This window comes from Clytia hemisphaerica, unplaced genomic scaffold, assembly GCF_902728285.1.
Source record: "Clytia hemisphaerica strain Z4C2 unplaced genomic scaffold, Clytia hemisphaerica genome assembly, whole genome shotgun sequence".
NCBI classification, from domain to species: Eukaryota; Metazoa; Cnidaria; class Hydrozoa; order Leptothecata; family Clytiidae; genus Clytia; species Clytia hemisphaerica.
In genome coordinates, this window is record NW_027103292.1 from 122,054 (window position 1) to 145,595 (window position 23,542).

General features: G+C 35.1%; 1 protein-coding gene across 1 annotated transcript in view; it reads left to right on the forward strand.

Annotated features, from left to right (window-relative positions):
- LOC136810653 (dnaJ homolog subfamily C member 13-like) overlaps positions 1-23,542 on the forward strand; it is a gene marked incomplete at its 3' end in the record, with an annotated part of 50,946 nt that overhangs the window by 6,120 nt on the left and 21,284 nt on the right. Inside the window, 23 exon segments of the mRNA XM_067067227.1 lie at positions 261-366; positions 948-1,047; positions 1,416-1,523; positions 1,947-2,020; positions 2,613-2,662; positions 2,817-2,848; positions 3,149-3,205; positions 3,625-3,749; positions 4,066-4,141; positions 4,388-4,600; positions 5,275-5,357; positions 5,695-5,740; positions 6,304-6,363; positions 6,893-6,977; positions 8,046-8,115; positions 9,566-9,641; positions 10,296-10,443; positions 10,635-10,843; positions 11,059-11,116; positions 11,390-11,534; positions 18,886-19,036; positions 19,376-19,464; positions 19,961-20,006. Coding sequence (XP_066923328.1) covers positions 261-366; positions 948-1,047; positions 1,416-1,523; positions 1,947-2,020; positions 2,613-2,662; positions 2,817-2,848; positions 3,149-3,205; positions 3,625-3,749; positions 4,066-4,141; positions 4,388-4,600; positions 5,275-5,357; positions 5,695-5,740; positions 6,304-6,363; positions 6,893-6,977; positions 8,046-8,115; positions 9,566-9,641; positions 10,296-10,443; positions 10,635-10,843; positions 11,059-11,116; positions 11,390-11,534; positions 18,886-19,036; positions 19,376-19,464; positions 19,961-20,006 — 2,207 coding nt within the window.

Genomic DNA, 23,542 nt, shown 5'->3' on the forward strand with positions numbered 1-23,542 from the left:
ATGGATGGTAAGTCAGCTTTTTTACTGTCCTCGATTTTGCGGGTCAGAAAAGTGGGCTGTTCCAAATTGTCTCAGTCACTTCGCCGTCCTCAAAATTGTAAATACATAAACTCGCTATAATTTCACACAGAGGCTGATGATGACTTCGTGTGTTTAGAAAGCAGTTTATTTATCATTTTATTCCTTTTCTTTTATTATCACGTTATGCTCATTAACAACAGTAGTGCATATTTTAATGTTTCATTAAATTGACCTTCTAGACGATGTCAGTAGTGTCAGCTTGGATGAATTGGAGTCTTTCTTTCATGCTCTAAGAAGATTAGTGGCATCAAAAGCTGGCTTCGAAGCTTTCACCACCCTTCCAAAGTAGGTGGATTCTGATTAGCTTTTTCCTCTTATCTCAGTGCCGTAGCAACTGGGGGGGGCAAGGGGGGGCTATGCCCCCCCAATAATTTTTTCAAAAATGGTTATTTAGCAAAATGCAAAGTTTTTCTTTTTTAATTTGTCTTATTTGTCACAATTGAGTGCATTTTCAAGCAATCTAGAGCTCAAATTTTCAAAATTTCCCCCTTCGGGCCAAACCATGGTTGGCCCTCGCGGTGTCACTAAACTTCAGCCCCCCCCCCCAATATGAAAATGCTTCCTACGGCACTGTATCTCCTCATCCTTGAAGACCTTCCTAATGTATTTTCAGTAGAAAATCTCTAAATTTGATGACCGAAATTTTTGCAATCATTCTAAAAGTTTTACAGTTGACGCCCTCTAATTCGACATTTAATCGATACGCTCCATTATTTGATAATATTGAAAGTCACCGTCAACAAGAAACTGTCAAGCTCCCTAATTCGATGAAAATCCCTTATTCCCCTTGAAAATCGAATCAGAGACTGCAAGAATGATATACAATAGGTAATCAAATAATCGAATGTTATAATGTTTTCGTTCAGGTTTCGAGAGAAGGTTGGCATCAAAGTTGTGAAAGCGTTGAAAAGAGGAGACGATGGAGTAACACATGCTGCTGTCGATATGTTGGCCGCTCTTATGCAGGTTTGTAAACATGTTTAACTACACGTTTTTTTTTTATAAGAACAAACTATATAAGAACATAAGGCTTCGATGGCCAAAATGTTAAGAACAAGTTAAAGAATATTTTAAGGCTTAGGGAACTCTAAAAGACCTGATTTCTTTTAGGAAAATGGACAAAATTAATCACAAAATGGGGAAAATAAGAACTTGTTAAAAACATCCAAAATCTTCAAAAATTTTGGATGTTCTTATAAAAAGTAAACATGTATAGTGATTGCTCAAGACGTCCACGAAATTTGTTTTTTTGGCGGCCACAAAATGTTTCATGCAAAATCTTTGACTTTCAAAAACGGACCATCTTTCAAAACAATGACCATTTCATGTTATAGCCGATGCACGAGAATTACAGTTTGAGACAAGAACAACTAAACAAAGCTTCATTGCTCTTCTCCAAATCTTTCTTGGAAGACTTGCTTGGTCTCTTCAATGACCACGTGGTAAGTCCTACTCTCTTTCCCAGTCCTTTTCCAACTCACATTAGTAAATACGCAACCATTTTTTGATTGAAACCTTTAATAAGCAAAATTTTGCTCCTTTTTTTAAAGTTTACATTGTAGTTAACTCCTGAATTATTTAATTTAATTTTAGTTTGTCATCTGAAGGGGTCTTATTTTAAGTCTCGGCGATTTTTGCCGCATCAAGGCATATAAATAACAATTCGCCGGTCCAAAAATCCGGTTCATCGCCTCAAGATTACAGATTCACTGGGCTTACTAAGAATACGCTGGTCTAGAATCTGGAATTTGTCGGAGTTAATTTTTCATTTGCCTGCTTATCAACGACAAAGCAAAACTCATGTGTCTGGATAAAATTTCATCACTTGATTGAACTATATTGTCCATCATTTTTCAATGTTTTAGACGCATGGTTCAGGTGCTCTTGTCATCAGTGCATTACTTGATTTCCTGACATATGCTTTATGCCCTCCTTACAGGTAGGGTTCATCAGCCCCATAGCCATGGCGTTCTGAAGGTTCAAGCCTAGCGAATGTGCACGTTCACGTGATCCGGTTTATTAGGAGTGACAAATCGTTTGCCAGGCTTGTGACTTTAGAACGCCATAGGCCATTTCACAGTCGCAAAGTGTAATGGGTAATCAGGACCACTGCGCACTAATGACGACTTACTATTGGTCCAAAGTTTTGAAAATTTTTGAAGATTTTTGCGTCAAGCCAACAGAAAGCCGTCATAGAGGCGCAATCAGTCCTGATTACCCATGATCCATTTTGACTGTGAAATGGCCTATATACAAAATTGAATATTGAGTGATGACTAAAATAGTCGGAAGGTGTCACTGATACAAATCAGCGCTCTAACTTGTTAATAGCCTGGCCATAAACCCCGTAAAATACGGAAAAGGGGCGTACGTGGGTTGTCCACGTAAGTTAATCATATCTTGACTGAGAAAATGGTGGTTTTTTCCAACAGTGCTTTATACAGTAAAATCTTAGTTTTCTATATTGTATTATATTTTCGGCCCAATACTTTGAACCTAAGCTGTAATTTTTCGTTTCTTTTCTTTTTTAGTGAGACAACTGACAGTCAACAATTTGATACTCTTCTTGAAATGGTTGCAAGTAAGTTACCCTCCAAAAGCCGAGTCATATAATTAAAAGATAATGAATATTTTTTAGACTCGACCCAAAGCCAACCTACATGATCAGCTCTTTTTTGGAATGATGATTTTTCTCTGAACCTTCAATTTAAATCTTTGACTCACTTTTTGTTTAGAACTTGGTAGATGTCTTTTCAGACTTTTCCAGGTAAGATTGAAATTGATTTATGATTTGCGGATAAGGTATGAACGATGTTCAAATTAATTTCTGCATCTGTAGTTAGCTAATATTTTCCGAAACTTGGTGAGCTCTGTCACCATCCTTGTTTTTTTTGGTTTTTACGGCTTTTTTTCGAAGTGTTTAATTGTCTTTTTATTGAATATAATTTCTTTTAAATATATGACGAATAGCCATTGTGAAAAAGCCAGGGAAGAGCCTGAAAGATAGTTAATATAATACATCAATTGAAGAATAAGATTTTGATGGTCTTCTTCCATTTCATCATAGCATCCATCTATAGCCATCGTGAAAGGGGCTGGAATGGTCATGAAAGCTGTTATTGAGGTATAAAATATATCAATTTTTTTGATTTTCGAATGCACTTGCGCAACCAAACTAAGAAAAATTATGACTCCCGACGTTTTTTATTCGGGAGGGTCATTAAACAGGGTGGTATACCACCGGTCACGTAGTGATGACCGAGGATATAAGGCGTCATCAGCCCTACTTACCAGGAGCTTAGATAATATCGAGTGAGCTTGCCGTGGACCCCGTAAAATAATTGAGAAACTATCTTAAAGTGCTAGATTACTGGGCTATCCAAGTAAAACATCGACTCTGTTGTCCATCAGTAGACTGCGACATCTTTTACGTGGATAGTCCAGTAATTTACTAAGGAGTAAGACCAGGACAGTCTTTCGATTGTCCACACAGCAATCACTCATTGATCCAAACTTGTTTTGGTTTTCTTGTCTTCGCTGTAGGAAGGAGACGAAGAGATCGCTTCACGGATGCAAAATCTTGCTTTGGCTGAAGGAGCGTTACCAAAACATCTGCATACTGCACTGTATACTGTTGGAACAAACGACAACAGACTTCTTACCAACAGGTTTGTGTTTTGTATGTCACTTCAAGTTTACTGAACCCTGGAAAACACCCGATAGCAATTTCCGCTATATTGGAAGAAAACTTTGTATTTTTTTAGTGATATAAGTGATTGTTCCTTCAAATTTAAATGTTTTTTTTCGGCTAAAACATATATTTTGCAAAACTTAATAGATTGATAACGATATCATATTCATACGAACAATATCGAAGCTTTTTGTGAAAGAATACGGTGCAAAACTGATTCAAAGAAGATCTAAGTTGTATTTTCTTTATTTATCAATTGGCAACTGACTTTTCTTTCTCCGCTCATATTAAAGGCAACTCAGTCGACATTTAGTGGCTCTTTGGATCACTGGTCATGACACAGCCATGGAATTATTGAAACGACTTTTAGTAAGTTTTGAGTGACAATGACGGATGAAAATTTATTTCTTATTGCCTTTGTTTTTCTTTCTCGGTATGTATCACCTTTGCTGTGAATTTTAATTGATTTTAATATGTTATATTAAAAATGTTTTTAACATTTGCCACAACAAGGATTTAAACCATCACTTATTTCGTTCTACGTCTCTTCGTTGAAACATCATTTACATGAATCTTCCGAAAAAGAAAACCGTGAAACCTATTCTTTCTTTACAGCCCTTGGGAATGTTAAACTACCTGGAGTCAGAAGACGAAGTTCCTGAAGTTGAATTAGACAGAATGAACGTTCGAGACAACCTGAAACTGGCATCTGAAGCCGATACGCCGAGAAAACGCCGCAACGTCCAGTTGGTGCAATTGGAAAAATATTTGACTCATTGGAAATCGAAAGTTGAGGATCGTGTTGGGTTGAACCAAAAGAAGAAAGAGGTACATTCATTGATTTGATCACTAAGCATCTTCACCGGTATATACTGAAGATGTTGAAAATCTCCCTTATTCAATTGGGTTTATATGGTCTTCTTTTTAAACTGAAATATATGTGTGAAGGAATCCATAGAATTTCTGTCCAACTATCTTCTTTCAAGAGATTTGGGTGACAGAACAGCATATACATTTCGTCCTTATTATTAGAACTCGTCAGCACTGCATAATGCACGCACTGATCTCCAACTACGTTAGGGTGTAAAAGCACCGAGAACGCTAGATCTATACTTTTCGTTGGACATTTGTCATGTAACGTCGTCGTTTGAATCAGAAAAAAGTAACAATGTATTTGAGGGGTACCACTTTTTTTAACTCCAATCAAAGATGGATTTATAATAAGGTCAGTGGTTGTCAACCGCGGGATTCGAATGTTTTGAAATTGAAACGTTCGAATATCTGACATAAATAGCAAATTAACTTGGCGAACCTAGCTCACTTAACTGAACACACTTTTACGGAAAATCTGTAGGTAGTAGCCGATCTATTGTCTAAAAAAATTTAATATCTCTGGCCACACTATACACATGGAAGAAGATGACCTGAAACAATGATTATTCAATATTCCTTTTCTTGATATGAATTCTTTTTCTATTTTCCGAAATTCTTCAATCTTTCAGCTCAAACAAGAAAAACCAGTTGTACTGCGGAAAAGGAGACAAAGGATAAAAATCGAAGCAAATTGGGAATTGTTCTTTTACAAGTAAGAACCCTCGTCCTACAAAACTTTCGGTGACATTAGTACCGGAATAATAAGTACAAGCGTTTTCACTCAATCTTAGTCGGTAAAACATTCGCCTTGCTTCACAGAAGCTTTGCGTTCGATCACCAGTCACGGCCGCTAACTTAGAGAATGAAGTAGTTGATTGATTAGTCCTGACTAGGCGGTAAGTTGCTAGGAGCTGATTCTAGATGTAGCGCCTCACGCGTCAGTATTCAATCGCACAGGTCTGGTGCAAATAAAAAAAGAAGACAGGTTAAAGGCTCTCACTCTCCATCAGATAAATCTACTTACTTTAACCGCACGCTATATCTTTTAGATTTGGAGAAGATCACTCGACGCCTTTATTGATTTGGAATATCAAAGTATTTGTTCAGCTTTTCACATTTTTTTACTTGATCTTTTATTGATACTCTAGTTGCCTAATAGTTATAAAAGCAAACATTTCGGTCTCTCATTCCTGATTTTGCCCGCTTTATATCGCTCTGTAACATAATCTACACAATAGACAGATCCAGGCTTTTAGGCCTTACTCTTGGTCTATAGGCACTGCTGTAGGCTGCCACTAGTGACCCCCACCGGGAATTGCTTATTAATAGGTTTAAACATAATAGACAACATTCACAAAAGATGTTTATCATCTCTATAATAGAGATTTTAAATAAAAGAATGTTTGAAACACAGCTGATTGGCTTAGGTTTTGAAACTCTCTATTGTTTTATTAAAACCTCAGTGCGCATGCGATTTATCTGGAGAATTTCAATATTCAAAACAAGAGCAGTGCTCATAGCCCGAAGAGTAGGAGTTTTACGCTCGAAACGAAGGAAGATATGACGTAGCCTATCTGTAACAGCATCCAAACTCCATTCTTCGTGCATCGATGTTTTATTTTTGCAATGATGTTTAATTTTATATTTTGAAATTTCAGACAAGAGACGAACTGAGAGACGCATTAGAAGCTGAAATGAGGGCTTTCAATATGGATAAAGTAAGCAAACATTGTCTTTGTTTGATACTACCGTAAGTTGGTCTAATATCGACATCCCTCGTCTAATTCCGACACCCTTCTTTAGAGTAAGGAATAATATGAAAGCTTGAATCACTGATTGAAAAAGGATTATTCCTCTCTGACCACTTAGCAAAGAAAAACAGTTTCAACCTTTCTATCAATTTCAGCTGATAAAAAGGGTGTCGGAATTAGAGGAGGGGTGTCGACATTAGACCAAGTTACGGTATCAATCTGTCTACGTGCTCGTTGTAAACAAGGGGCTTTGACGAATAATTTTTACAAGTTTATTTTCATAATGTATGATCGTTGACCTAATTACTACTTCTTTCGAACAAGAACGTGCTCATACCGTTCTACTCCCTAACACCTCCAATCTTGTTTCCAAATACACTTATTACAAAAATAGTACGAATTGCCACCCTACCAAGTTTACAAATTTGCCATTGACCAATTAATTTGCGGCTGAAGTGTAATGCTAATCGACTTTTTATGTTGTGTTTTCTTTTAGGATTTGAGTTCTCATCGTCTCATATCATGGAATCATGCTGAGTTTGAAGTACAATATCAATGTCTATCTGATGAAATCAAAATTGGTATGGTTCCCACATGACCCCCTTTTCAACGAAAGATTCTGTGTCGAATTTGCTTTTTGTGCTCAGCGGTTGTATTCGACTACATCCTTTGATCTAGTAGGATCTTTAGTTACCAACTTAGCAAAGGTTACTTATAAACAAGGGATTTTGATTAATGATACCGGGTGTCCCAGAAAAAAGTTCCGCTCTTTGAAGTGAATTTTCTCGAGTTCTATGAACTTTTCGATAATGAATCTTTTTGCATTGGAAAGAAGAAGGATAAACTTAAATTTTGAGGGGTCATTTATTAAATTAAGTCAACTTGATCAAAAGTTATAGCCTAAATGCTAAAACATCACTTTTCAAAAAAGTCAAAAAAAGACGAAAAAAGAGGAGATCAAATCATCATAAAGAAAGCACTTCTTTTGCCAATTTATTTACGCTCAAAGTTTTTTCCATGCAGTTCTTTAAGGTGTCTTTATATTATTGTTAATTCCTTTTCATTTCTTTGTCTAATTTAACGAGCTCCCATGGGCATAATCAAGGGGCACGATGCTTTTTGGAGCTCCAAACATTCATCAAAATCTTACCAAGAGTTTCCAAAGCTTTTTGTGTCTTTGTCTTACAATGAATTTAATCCCCTCTTTTTCGTCTTTTTTTGACTTTTTTGAAAAGTGATGTTTTAGCATTTAGGCCATAACTTTTGATCAAGTTGACTTAATTTAATAAATGACCCCTCAAAATTTAAGTTTATCCTTCCTCTTTCCAATGCAAAAAGATTCATTATCTAAAAGTTCATAGAACTCGAGAAAATTCACTTCAAAGAGCGGAACTTTTTTCTGGGACACCCGGTATTTTTAAACTCCTTTTTACAAGTCTATTTTCTTCTATCTGCCTCCTTAATAAACTCCTTTTTATAATCCATCCATTCGAGTTCTAGAGAGTTTGAGAGTTATTTTGAAATTTGAGATTGAAAGAGTGAAATTAGAGGTCAAAATATTCTTGAAATATTGCAACGTGACTGCAACTTTGAATTTCAATGTCATGAAAACAACAGAATCATTTTTATGTATTTGGCCGTCATTTCAGGTGATTATTACCTTCGCATTCTACTGGAGGAAGATGACACCAAAGATGATGCTTCGCCCATTCATCAACCGTGAGTGTCATAAGGAGAACTATTTTATTATTGACTATTGTTGAAGACTTATTTTCGCAATATGGATTGCTATTCATGATATATGCGCCATTGCAATGTCTTCTGACATTACATCACGGACCCAATAGCTGATTGTTTGTAAGCGACGTAAAATCAGTCAATACACGTCACTTTCAACCAATCAGCTGTTGGATCCGTGGAAGACATTGCAATGGTGCATATCATGAAGTCCTTAATTCCCTTAATTTTCGCGCCTCTTTTATTTTCGCGCCTCTAATTTTCGCGCAGCTCGTGGAATAGAATATTCGCGCATCCTTTAATTTTTGTGCATCTTGCAATTTCTGGGATATTTTCTGAGTGTTTTTGACGATTTTAAGTGGGTTTTACTCACTTAAGCTAGATTTTACATCCCAGAGACATCTTTATCATGAATATCGAGGTCCCATTTTATTAAAAGAGTCCTAAGATGAGATTTCTACACGTTCAGAAGGATTACTAGTTCGAGCAGCCAAGTGCGCGAAAATAGGCCTATATCGCCACGGCGATCTTTGATTGGATTAATCGGATTCAAATTTCCTTGTTATAGCCAAATTTTAGGAAATTAGAAAGTAGAAATGCTTTCTTTTTCTTTTATCCTTTAGAAGACAAATATAATTACATTTTGTGAAAATTTCAAGTCTCTAGCACTTCCCTATCCGGAATTATCTTGATTCCGATTTAGAGGGGTCTCAACCGGGATAAGGGATCTCTCGAAAACGAAAGTGCCAAATAACTGGTGAACAGTTTAATGTATCAAAAAACTTTTTTTCCTACTTTTACATTGCTATAAGGAGACTTTATATACCAAATTTTATCTCCTTACGAGCACTACTTAAGGGATATTAGCCAAAATAATCCCGATTTTACAAAAGTTCCAATGAAAGATCACTGTGCGCGCCTTTTATTTTCGTGCACGTATTTTGCGCGAAAATAAAAGGGGCGCGATAATTAACGGAATTAAGGTATATATTGAAATCAAAATCATCCAAACCAAACTTTAAAGGAATTTCATACTATCAACCGTATAAGACCAGCCAGGGAAATTCCGGATCTTTTTTCCTCGCTCTCATTCGAATTTTTTTAACCTTACCCCAGCTTTCCTTAAAGGTTTGAGTGTTCCCGTTTCATATCAGACACATATTTCATATCAGGACAGTGTCTTCCTATTGTTATATTATGCTGATATAAGCAAAACAAATGTTTCTCATTTCCCCTTTTTGACCAATCTTGCTCCACATCTGTGTCAATCCAATGTGAAAAAGCTTGTGAATTAAAATTGATGAGTAAGCTAACGACACCACTCTTATTTAAAAACAAAACCTTTAAAGCCACGAGACTACTATTGTATTTTTGCGTAGGCCCGGAGGATTAGAGAATTCGCACAAACTCAATTTTCAAATGTTTCCTTTAGATTGGTATTTTTCAACGACTTGTATCATCGCTATCTAGTGGCGTCAAAACCCGAAATGAAAGCAATGTGTCTACAGGTAAATTTTTTACATTTTCTTTCGTTTTTTTGCTAATTTTTTGGTTCAGTCGTTTGAAAATATTTTCTATCGGAAATATGAGCTGTATGTCGGTTTTCAACAACAGATCTAATAATTATGTGTCAATATAATCACAGATTTATAGGGCTAGATGTCGTGCTTTAAGCCATCACAGGCAGAAAAAGGTGAATATCACCTTAATCACCTATATTGCAAAAAAATATTGTTGCTATTGTTCTCGAAAACCCGTGAAGCTTCTAATTGGTCAAGCGCTAAAATTCTATCGTAATGTCACGTGACCTAGATAGGATTTCCTACCTAACCACGACCCACTTTTCATCAAAAGCACGACAGCCAGCCCTTCGGGCTTTATAAAATCTTTGAATATAATATGCAGCGAAGACAAAAAGGCTGTAGTTTTTGAAAGAATTCGAATTGAAATGCTGTTTGCGATGGACGGAGAAGTTTTTAGAAAAAAAATTGAAAATGAAGATGAAAAATGAAGACGAAAAGAAAACAAAATTCTTGTAAAATTGTCCAGTTTCAAATTTGCTATTCTTCAATTTTACAGTGTTACACAAAAAACTTTCAAAAATAATGCCAAATATTGTAAAGATAAAAAAATAGTCTAGTTTTATTTTTTTCTCCTACCAGGCGATGGCTAAAGTATACGGCAAATGTCATGAAGAGATCGGTCCATTCCACGATACTCGTTTCATGGTGGGAATGCTGGAAAGAAGTTGTGATAAAATGGAACGAGACAGAATTCTCCTCTTCCTCAAAGAACTCATCAAAAACAAATGTAAGATATACACCTGACCATTGAGTTTCAATGCAAAGGAATCTTCACACTTCCCCAAAAGAGAAAAACTTTGCGCTGTATTTCGGATGACGGATTGAATCTAGCACTTTACCAGGGTTGAACTCAATTCAATCGTCTGTATCTATGAATACGCCACGACTAAACTGTATTTCTACAAATATTTTCTCCAGCGAATGTCAAACAGTTCATTGACGCTGGTGGAATCAAACTATTAGTGGAGATGGTGGTACTGGCACATCTACATACATCCAGAGCTACCGTACCCATGCAAACGACCATGATTGAAGCTTCCATTGACCAACTGAGAGATTATGCTGAAAAGGAATGGTATTTTGGAAATCAAGAAAAAGAAAGACACGGTCCCTTCAGTTTCCCTGAGGTAAGTGTTATAAGTAGTGGCTTGGCTCATTATTTTCAAGACAATCACTTTTCACTACTGGAAGCTTTACTCCTGCAAAACAATTAAGTAGTACAACTTCGTATTGATTAAATTCTGTACGGGTAGATGTCTGGAAATCTATGAAATACTACTCTAACTACTCTACTGATTGTTAAAAGAACCACGATTTCGATTAATTTTTTTATTTGTCTTAGATGAAAGAGAAATGGGACGAAGGAGAGTTAAAACCGACAACCAGGTGCTGGGCACAAGGTAAATATTGTTCCCCAGTCCTTTAAACTTGCACATGGTTCCTGACAGTGTGTTAAAAAACTTATTGTCGTTGACCTTCGATAGGGGTTTTGAAAAGCGTTATAATATCATTTGGATGAATAACACCAGCTTCAAAAACAAAGCCTAGATAAGAAGATCGAAGCTTTCAATCGAACCTCGGAAACCATGAAAAAAATAAATACTTCTAACCTGGCTTCAAAGCTTATCCTTATCCCGGGAGCCTCATGTTATAACAGTTTTTCACTTCTCCAGGTATGGACGGATGGAGGAATTTGCAATCCATTCCGCAATTGAAATGGTTATTGTGTGCGACTGGTATGCCCATCATGAACGATACAGATCTCGCTGTTGCATGTCTCAATATGTTAATCACAATTTGCAACTTTTATCCTAACAAGTAAGTGTACAAAGACCATTCTTAGCTCTAGTTTAGACGGCTTGCTTTTTGCCCTGCCTATTCTAGTTGTGAATTAAAGTTGGCATAAAGTGGGCTGTCTAAAGTCAATGCATTGCCATCTTTTGACGTCAATGCAATGACTTCTTTCAATTTTTTCCAAGCAAATGTTTTAACTGCCGACTTTGTGCCCACTTTCTGCCTACTCTAACAATACACGGGTTTCGAATTAAATTTTTGCTTAGCTTTAGCTTTGATCCCGTGTAAATTTGCACGAAAAATATCAAGTAAACAGAACGAAAATTGGCCGTGTATCAAGCAATTTTAGCTCATTTTTCCATTTTGACAGACTTTATGGGTCATTATGAAAACAAACAAGAAGCCCAAGGGCATGAAGGCCCAGCATTAAAAGTTTTGTTTCTAAATAAGAGTGATAAAGTTTGCTTAAAATCATCAATTTTAATTTACAAGCTTTTTTATATTGAATTGGCATGAATGTGGAGCAAGATTGGTCAGAAAGAGGAAGAGAAAAACATTTTTTTGCTTATATTAGCACAATATAACAAACTGATATGAAACATGTGTCTAACATGAAACGGGAACACTTATTTATGTAAAAATAAAACTTTTGAAAAATCTTTAACAAACATGATTGTGTTAAAGCTCTAACTAAAGGGAGCAAAAACAAATGATAAAAAGTAAAATTAAAAAGAAACTAGCCTCGAAAAATTTTTCCTGCAACCACAGCGGCTGCAACCTCAACAGCAGCACTCAAAAAATGCAAAATTTGTATATAAAAATGTCCATAAAAACTGAACAATTTGGAGTTATTGGCTGAAATTTTGTACAGTGACTCACTTTCAGATGCAGATCATAATTCAGTAAGTGTTTTTCCCAAAATGAGGCTATTTCAAGATGGTGTCTGGCAGGGTGGCGCCGATAAGCCCTTTTGACCGTTTTGGACTGAAATGGCTTAATTTTCTTAGATAAATGTATCTAAAATGTCCTTATTGTTTATTTTTTTAATCATTATGATATGCTGAAATTGTGTACAAAATTTGAGCTTTTTAGTTCAATTTTACCAGGAGAAACAGGCAAAAGAAACTTACAAAATCAGACAAAACCGCAATACAAGCTGCAACATGGAGAATGCTCAAAATGCCTTGCGACAACTTTTTCAAAACAGTAGATTTGAGCCCGGCTCGAACCACCAGAGTTATTTGTCAGTGATTCTGAGCCCGGCATGTGCTACCAAGCCGCTGCAAAAATTTGAAATTACAAACTCCTACCCCTACCGTGAGATCGGGTAACTTGCATCAGTGAAGGCTAACATGCATAGCCCTCAAATGACTGACCGATCAAAGCAGCAAAATTTCAAAACAAATGAACTACGCAGCTTTGCTCGCAGCTCTACTCTACCATTTTTGTTTTGATTTCACCTTGCTATGCATGTTAGCCTCCACTGATGCAAGTTACCCGACTTCACGGTATATTGTACAAAAAATTTACTGTGGGAAATTTGAATTTATCGCTGTCCTCACTTACTAAAATAAAAACCATATTTCTGAACTTGCGTTTTCTCTTAAAGAGTGTGACCGTTGAAAGAATTTGTTTGGTTTTCAACTTTGTTGAACGGAATTTTTGTCGAATTTGTCAAACATTTCTTGTTGTCAAACTTTGTTGAACAGAGTTTTGGTCGAATTTGTCGAACATTTCCTGTTGTCAAAGTTTAAGTGGAACTTAATCGAATACTCACAATTTTAGTGCAGGAACCTTCAAAAATTTTTGATTAATTATGTCGTCTGGTATGTACTGATGTAAACTAAAAAAACTGAGCATGATCGAGACTCCTTTAAAAAAGCTCAACAAATATAAAATTTCACCATAATTTTATGCAGAAAAAGTATCAAAATATCCAACAATACAAATAGTAGACGATGTTATCGTCCGTTACAGTGATAGTAAAGGCGGGAAAAATGGCGGTATGGCGTTATGGCGGTATACGGAAAAAAAATCGGCGGGAGAGTTTCGAAGAAACGGACGATAACTCTTTGGCATAAAAAAAAATTTGCGGTTTTGCTTGGACTAACCAGTGAGACTGGTTAGTCGCTCCGTGGTGAAAACCGCCTAAGTTTAAAGGCCGAGCTTGGTTCAAACGATCAAAACACGCTGGTCACTGGGAAGAGACACAAGGACAAGATGGATCTATGGTTTTTCTGTGATAATCCAGCTCATTATGGATTCTTTCTACTTGGTTCATTTGTTTTATTGAGACTACAAGATAACTTAGTTTAAGGGAGTACTTTTTCCTCAAGTATGCTTCTGTAGAAGCTGTTTTAAAATGATTTTTCAACAAGTCTACATACAGCAAAAAGACACAGAGAAACTAAGTAAGGTAAGTCAGTTTGTATATTTCTTATGAATCCTATGAATCACAGGCAGCGTTTCATTAGATATGTGAATACCCTCATATCTCCACTCTTAAAAAGTTATTTTCATCTGGTGTTAGCAGTTCTTTGACAACTTTGAAAAATGTCAAACAAAGTACTTATTGTCAATTGTGGACTTTAAAAGACTGCTTTTAACATACTTTTTGTTCAAACACTTTCACATTTTCTCATTTTGATTTGAATTGTCGAGAAGTTCAGTTACCTAGTCGTACCTGTAAAAATTATCAGATTATTATTCTAAATTTTCTAGGTAAGAATCAGAAATTCAGAAATAGGATGCTTGGGAAAATATGGCAGTAATTTGCAGAGAGCACAATACAGAAATGAAATATTTGGCACAGCATCCTGGTTTATTATTGAGATTAAGACTTGCAATATTTCACGACGTCCTGGTATAATTTGAGATTATAAATTGCAATATTTCACTTCACGTCGTGGTTTAATTTGGGATTATAAGTTGGAATTATTTCACTTAACGTTCTGGTACAATTTGAGATTATAACTTGGAATATTTCACTTCACGTCGTGGTTTAATTTGGGATTATAACTTGGAATATTTCACTTGACGTTCTGGTACAATTTGAGATTATGACTTGGAATATTTTACTTCACGTCGTGGTTTAATTTGGGATTATAAGTTGGAATATTTCACTTGACGTTCTGGTACAATTTGAGATTATAACTTGGAATATTTCACTTCACGTTGTGGTTTAATTTGGGATTATAACTTGGAATATTTCACGTGACGTCCTGGTTTAATTTGGGATTATAACTTGGAATATTTCACTTGACGTCCTGGTAGAATTTGAGATTATAATAACTTGCAAATTTCACTTGACGTCCTGGTTTAATTTGAAATTATAACTTGGAAAATTTCACCAACGCCCTGGTATAAATTGAGACTGTTACTGAAATATGTCATCATGAAATGCAATTTTTCACTTGACGTCCTGATATAATTTGAGATTATGACTTGGAAAAATTTACATCAGCCTTCTGGAATTAGTCGAGACTGTAATACAGTATTGTCGGAAGACAGTTTAGAATCATTTGTTTATCATGATTGAATTACCTATTTATCAGTTTTTGTAAATAAGAAATTTAATGTCATTTAAATCTGCCTCAAGGTTTTTACTAATCGTACTTTTCCATTTTAAGCTAATTTCTGGGGATTTCTTAACTTTTCTCCTATTTCATCCTCATTTTTAATGTCTCTTTTTGGGTAGAAAGGAATTCAAGCTCAAATCAAAGTAAGATCAACATACTGCAAAGCTTACAAGCTGGAACTTTTTCCCTGCAAAAGTTATCATAAGATTTTTCATCCACTACTGTAAAAAATTTTATCAAACAAAACAGGAAAGTCACAAATTCGAAATTGCAAGTATTTATAAAACTGTCAATGATTTGTATACATATCCTTTGTCTTTGAGCAAAATGGTGGTGGGGAGAATATACTATAGCTTTTTATTTACATGGACTTTAATATATAAAAGGGGTAAATATATATAATCCTCAGGCAAAAAAACAACAACAAACAAACAAACTTTACATGATTTGATGTTTTTTAAGAAATTTGTAAGGTGAAAGTTTAGATAGATATCCTTGTTGCAAAGAAATTGCAAACTTATTAAAGAAATGACTGCTCATAAAAATTTGTTATTCTAAGAAAAGAAATTGTAGTTCCAAGAAAATATAAAGGAATAAAAGGGAGTATTCAAAAAGAAAGATATCATTTCTTGGAATCTCAGTTTCTTTCTCCCGCCTCTTTTTTTTTTGTTTTGATTTTTTCGAATACCGAACACAGTTGGCCTCGCATACGGAAACTCCAATTCATACAATTTGAGCTGTTTTTGTATTTTGCGCCAAAATCGTATAGTCTAAGACTAGCAACTCTACCGACTGTAAACTCTTTTCGGCAAAAAAAACCGTTTGCGAATTTTCTTCGGCTTTGGGCTTTTTTCTTTGATAGTGATTCGTCTTAGACTATAACATAGTCTATACAAATAGAGGCTATTCTAGTCAACCTCTTGCTGTTTGAATAAATTTTTTTGTCGAATATAAAAGCCTGAACACACATTTCGCACACGTTAACTTAATAATTATTCTGATAAAATGCCTTATTCCTCTTAATCATCAAGGAGATAGCAAGAGAGTAGTTAACATTACATAAGAGAACATACCTGTAATAATCTGGTTGGTGTTTCAACCTTCATTTTGAACAATAATGAGAAAACATCGATGAAAACCCTCAAGCAAAAATCAGTGTAAAAAATGCAGCTTTCAAAATAGTCTTTAAAAGCTTTTAGGTCAATAGTATGAGCATCCACTTCTGTGGGTGCAAGTCAGAGCTACACTTAACTAATTGAAAAACATTTGAAACAATAAACTTTCCTTTATAAGTCTCAAGGTCCATAAAGAAATCAAAACAATGACCGACAACCAAAATATGATTCTCAGGCCCAATCTTGGATTCCGTTCGGAGCAAATAAACCCACGGCCGCAGTAGAATCGATATTCTTTACAGCACGCAGCCTAAGACGACCCGAGCAAATCGATTAAATTTTATGCGAATGCCCCCGATTGAATCGCAACAAAAGAGCAACCATGGCACGGACAGGAGTGAGAGAGGACAGAAAAACAGAACACGGCACGGACTGCGGACAGACAGGACAGGACAGACACACGGAAAATTCCTCTTGAAAGGCCCATTCGCTAGCGCTGGGCCAAAAACATTAAAATAAAAAGTCAATCGTTTAATCATATTTCTTTTATTGAATTTAAAATAGAATAAACCAGCTGCGCTGGAAGCTCCGGCTTAAGAGATTAAAAGATGTGAAATATGAGCTTGTTGAGTTAGTTGTGTTAGAACGTTGCCCACAAACTGTTAATCAGAACAGATTAGAAAGCAAAGTAATAATTCTATTGCAGAGCGAGTATGAGAAATAATCTTAACGAATAAATAAACCAGCTGGAAGTTTAGCTCTTCTAAGTGATTACACATGACCTTTCTTGCCTAAAGAACCGACCCCACCCCCGCCCACTCATCCTCGACTAAAAAGTTCAAAATTGGAGCTAAAGGAGATAAACATTTAGAAGTCAATATTTCCAAATTCTTGATTTGATTGTCTGTTTGGATAATACTTGGGGGAGAGTAGGATAAACCAAATAAAATGGTACAATAGTGTGTATGTAATAAATAGTGGTATATTTGGAAAAAAACCTGTTTCGGGTTTGAAAAATCTTCAAAAGGAACGGTCGCCCCAGCCAATGAAATTACGACAAGTCCAAAAAATATCATTTTCAGTTATAACACTGTGAAAATTTCTCCGATCTTGTTCAAATTTACACAGGAATTGTGGTTTAGTATCCTTTACTGAATTCTCATAGTGATATGTTTGTAAAAAATCTGTGTCGGGTTTGAAAAATCAAAGGAACGGTCGCCAGTCTCAATGAAATTACGACAAAGTCCAAAAACGATCATTTATTTTCAGCCAGAACACTGTGAAAATTACTCCAATCTTGTTCAAATTTACACAGGAATTGTTTTTTTGTATCCTTTACTGAATTCTCATAGTGATATGTTTGTAAAAAATCTGTGTCGGGTTTGAAAAATCAAAAGGAACGGTCGCCAGCTGCGATGAAATTACGACAAAGTCCAAAAACGATCATTTTCAGCCATCATAATACTGTGAAAATTTTTCCAATCTTGTTCAAATTTACACAGGAATTGTGTTTTAGTATCCTTTATTGAATTCTCATAGTGATATGTTTGTAAAATATCTGTGTCAAGTTTGAAAAAACCAAAGGAACGGTCGCCCAGTCAAAAAATGATGAGGATCATTTTCAGCCATACACATAACACCACAAAAACTGCTCAGATCGTTTTCAAATTTGCACTGTAATGTTGTAATTTTAGTATTCTCTTTCGAATTCCAATGGATGTAGACCAGTATGCATCAAACTTCTCATAAATCATGTCCAAAACATCATGAATAATGATGAAAATGATCACTATCAGCTAAGCCCACTTTCGGCAGCCATCTTTTTCTAAATACATTCGAAATATTATCGAAATCCAGATAATCCGTTTTTATTAAATCGGAATAGATCATCGGATTAGATAAACAAAAAAAAATGTCTTGACCTTGAACGTCGTTGTCGGAAGAGAGAATTAAAGGCTCCTAGGCCGAAGCAAAAACATCTTTTGAATGAACACCTGGCTTTCAAAAGAGAAGAAAGGAAATCTATCAACCTTTTATAAGGCCTTATCGCTCCTTTTATTTACTTGATTTTTTCTCTCGCGCCAGATTTAATTCGAAATCCGTGTATTGAAATTGACAGGGCAGAAAGTCGGCCGTCTAAACTAGAGCTTATGCGTTTGCTTAAGGACTACAATAGTGCACTGTACTTTTTCTCTGGGCCCGGTTGCTCAACTAGCAAACTGTGATTGCCAAATAAAATGAGAAATATTTTACGAGTTCCGAGATTTTTCCGTATAATATACGGAAAATCCGGAACGAGTGAAATATTTTCATATTGTACGAGCAAATGTCTGATAACTGGTTTATCAGTGACCCAAAAAATAAACCCAAAAAATAATTTTTTGTGTTGGAAAAAAGCGCAGGGCATTTTTTGTGTTGGAAAAAAGTTAGATTGCTGCTACCGCTACAATGCAATAACATCTTTTCGTCAATTTATATTTTGTACATGTAAAATACAAGATATATTGTACTCTTTTTAACCAATCAGATTGCAGATATTTTTTGGATCGCCAATAATAACTTATATTTTAAGTAGCTGACCATAGAATAATGACTCAGCTTTTAATAGGCAGCTGAGCCCTGTCTCCCCCAGTGGCACTGGTATAATGTACGATGATGACTGCCCTTCACCTTCTTTTCCAGGGATGTAGACGGTGCTGTAGTGCGACCCATACCGAAAGCCAAACGTATTCTATCCGACCCTTCATGTCTACCTCACATTGTTCAACTGTTGTTAACATTCGAACCAACAATTGTTGAAAAAGTTGCCATCCTTCTCACTGACGTCATGGTGGTACGTTTATTACCGTCCTTTTTTGATTGCATCGCTTTTTGTGGCACATTCCTATGTCCTATATCGCTTTTTCATTTTCTATAGTATGGGAAGCCGCGTGAAACAAATCAGATTTTTATAAATGATAAGAGATGATCACTTTGTAAAAACTTTGGAAATAATCATATTGTTCTGCATTAAGTGATTTTTTAAACAATGTTAAACTCGCCATTTATGCGACTCAATCAAACTCGATTTCTAGTTTTGTTTTCCTTGGGCAACATCCCAATGAGGTTTAATATTTAAAGTTGAGTGAGTATACAGCATAACCACCATTCGTTTCTTTCCTTCTGTTTCCAGGACAACCCTGTGATGCCACGTTTGTACATGACTGGTGCTTTCTTCTTCATTATGATGTATACTGGATCCAATGTCTTACCAATCGCTAAGTAAGTCAATTTGAAAGGAATGATGGGTAATTAAGGCCACTGCGCTCTGATAACGACTTTCTATTGGTCTAAAACTTTGGGCTGTTTTTGCGTCTAACCAACGGGAAGCCGTTATTTGGGCGCCGCAATCAGTTCTGGTCACTCATGATTTATTACGACTGTGAAATGGCTTGTTCCAATCACTTAGTAATAGTAATGTCATTTGGAGGTTTTACCACATAACTTACTGAAACCGAAATATTTGGCACAAAAAGGGAATTCCCTCAACTTTAAAACCGCAAGTGATAATTAAATACTGCAATTGCAATTCTCGCCCGAGCTTTAAATTCTGAAAAACATTAAAATACCCAAAATTGCCAATATATTTCGGCACTGATTGTTGATAACTTTCCAGACAGTTTTTATATTCGGACCATCTTGTAGGACGGCCCTTTATTTACGGATAGGTGCCTGGCTTCTTTATATTAACCAACGTGTTTTCATTTCTAACAAACAGGTTCTTGAAAGAAACTCATTTGAAACAAGCTTACAAACCTGAGGAGGTATAAAGCCATTCTATTCGTTTGCTTGCTTTTGATAAGGGGGTATCTTTATTTAGTCGATGATGTAATCTCTCACCACTGTTTATGAATGAATATTGTTTCCCTGGTTTTTCTTTATCACTCTTTTTACCATGTTATACCATGAACTTCTAACGACTGGACGGAGAACTCATTGTTTCAAAAACAAAGCGCGGCTTTTTCCTTTTTGCAGAGAGCGCGTTGCCGCCAAAAAATTGAATTTTGGTGATTTTCAACATGGCGTCGAAAATTTTTTTCCCGACATGGCTTGCATAACAACCAAAGAAACTGATATATCTTTCTTCGTGCTTATGCTATCACTATGGGGTTTTGATTGGTGAATTTGAATATGATTCATGTACCAACATCCAAAAGGAATCAATCTCAAACTGTACATTCATCGAGACAAGTCATCCGACACTTGCACCTTTTAAAATCCGACAGGCTTTTATTTTGAATTTGTTGTGGTCAGAGATGGACCTGGATCTTGGCTTATTTTGAATGAATGGGAATGAATGGTCAACTGGTGATAGATCAAGGGTTTCTTGAAAGAATCAAATGGGATTCACACCCATTCATGGCCTAGAAGCTCCACTAAATTTGATTTGAAAATCATGCTGAAATGACGTTGTTGTCAAGCTGTTTTTGCCTCGTTCACCTCCGCTGGTGCAGAAACCAAAGTTTCGAACTTCTTGAAAAATTTAATTTCAAAATTGATTCAATCATGTTCAAATCTAAACCAGAAACTGGATATAAAGAAGGAATACAGAAAATTGATTGGTAAAGAAAGACTAAGAGATCTTGGATATTTTGAGTGGCATCCACTGACTTTCTGATCTGGATTATATATATGCATTTTGCACTGGCAAGCTGGCAAGTTGGCTGAGTTGACAAAAAAGTAAGTAATTTTTAACCTGTTTGCTCATCTCTTTGATCTCTGAACTGTCTGACTGTACTGGGTATAGTGTACAGTAGGGGTTATTAAACATGATGCTAATTTTGCAGAATTGACGTGTTGGTTTGGTACTACAAAGGTTTGACTAAGTTTCTTATTGCGCTTTGTGGAAATACAAAGCTGGAAGATAATAAATAATGTCAAAAATGCTGCCAGCATCGTACTTTGCTGGGATTCTAAAGTTTAGAAATTCTATATAGTTCTGAAATACCCCTTAGCATCATTCCATCCCACACAAATTTTATTCAAATATTTACTGAATTGGCACTGCATTCCAGCCATAATTTAAGAGCAATAAATTTATTGGTGTGTCCCTGATAAATCTGTTACATTGTTATCAAATGAAAATTAATGTCATACTGTAACATTGTTGTCAAACTAAAAATAATGAATTTTTGTTCTATTTTACAGGATGGCTATAAAAAGATTGGAAACGGATTGGGCGAAACATTGTCAAGCTTTAACGTAACTACGGACTACAAACATAAACCATGCTGGAGATAACATTTTAAGAGATGCGACCATTTGAATCAATCGGCAAATCTATGTATTTATTTGGAAAATTTGTCGTTGAACCGGTTTGATGACGTTTTGAAAATATTAACATTTTAATGCCATTTTTTAAAAGTTTAAATGGATGCAATCTATATATATACTTTAATCGGATTAATTTTTGCGAGATTAAATTTCGCAATTTAGCGAATTTTTGCCATTTTCGCGAAATTAAAACTCGCGAACATGCGTGAGATTCCTGGTTCGCGAAATTAAATCCACCACAAAACTTTTAAAATTGTATTTTTGGCGGAGAAACTAGTTCCAAGTCTCCATTTTTGGCAAAAAATGTCTATTTTCAGCTGTTTTCTGGCTTATTCGCGAAATTAAATCCACGCAAAATATTTCAAAACTCTGACTCGCGAAATTAAATCCAGAAAATTGCGTGATTTTTTTAGCTTGCGAAATTTAATCTCACGAAATTTAATCCGGTTAAAGTAATAACTGATTCCCTCACTGATACAAGAAATTATGATTTTTAAATGAGCATTTGCAGGATATTTTGCACTTAGACCTCAATTTGAAAATTATTTAATGTTTTTGTATCTTCAGTATTTTTGTCTGATTTCATTCATACTCTGACTAGGGAGAGACAAGCATTTTGGCTAAAATATTCTATAGGAACACCTATAATAAAATTAATATTATTGTCTTTGAAAATTGTATAATTTTTAAATTAGATTTTTGTACCAGTTAACAAGGGTCCTGGTAAATATATTTCATCTAAAGAAAAATTAAAACAAGTTTAATGTCTGGTCTGATTTTGGGATTTCTCTTTTATACCCAAACTTTTGCTTCCAAAATTTCACTTATGTCACTCCTTTTTTCTACCCAAATTAGGAAAAGTTATTAATTTTGCTCCCTTATATACATAAAATCAGTAGAAATATTACAAATTGCCAATTTTATATTAGGTGTACTTACTACTAGGAGGTCTATCTGGGTGTATGATAAAATCTAAGATATTTATTTATGGTATTTAGTGACACAAGTGGTTAAACAAAAAACTGATAACACTCTAAGCACCAGGCGTACCAGAATGCCTCGTACAAAAACTTCTTTTGCCTGTACAGATTTAAAATTCATAAAACTTTTTGCTCAATTAAAAAAGTAAAAATTTTGAGGTATTAACTTGTACAAAACTTTTGCTGAAAAAATTAGGTGTTTTTTTTTTAAATGGCCAAAAATTTTCTAAATTAAAATTGTGAAATGTTGTTGAAATGTGGTATTAAACAGGTTTCATTTCAGAAATTGTAAAATTGAAAAAGATATGCACACACATGATTTAGGTCTTTGAAATACTGTAATTTATTGCTTTGTGAAAATTTAAAAGACTGATCAAATTGTGTACACTTTATCAAATTAATTTGATTAAATTCCACAGCATAGAGATTTATCCTGTAAACATTAAAAAAAATTGTACATAAAATTAGTAAATCAATAAAATTCAGCTAAAATATGTTTGAACTAATTTCTAGATAGCTCAGCCCTTTCTTAACCGAAATACCACCTCAAAATTAAAGTAAAATTTAAATACATTCAGCAGAATGTCAGCACTGTTGTTTTGGACTCCAATATTTTTATAAAGCTTTTGAAATTAATCTTTGTTTCAGTCTAATAAATTAAAATCATCCTAATTACAGTAGAAAAAAGTTTTCATTACCAAAAATAACATAAGTAAAATTCAATCAAAATTTTTGAAATAAAATTTCTAAATAAAAATTGATTTTTGCCACTACATTCCAGAGTCACTGCCAATTTATGTTCACGTACAAATTTTGGTCATTGTGCAGCTATGACCTTACCATCGCTGGGAGTGTCAATATTGTCAGCAAACAAAATAACAAAAAAGCTGACCATCATTCCATTGCAGTCTTTCATGTGTATTTTCCAATATTTTAACAAAGTTTGACCAAACTGACATATAGTCAGGAAAGTCATATATAATATACCAAACTATCACATGTTCAATTTAGAAATTCATTTCCAAATAAGTCCTGTCATTATAATG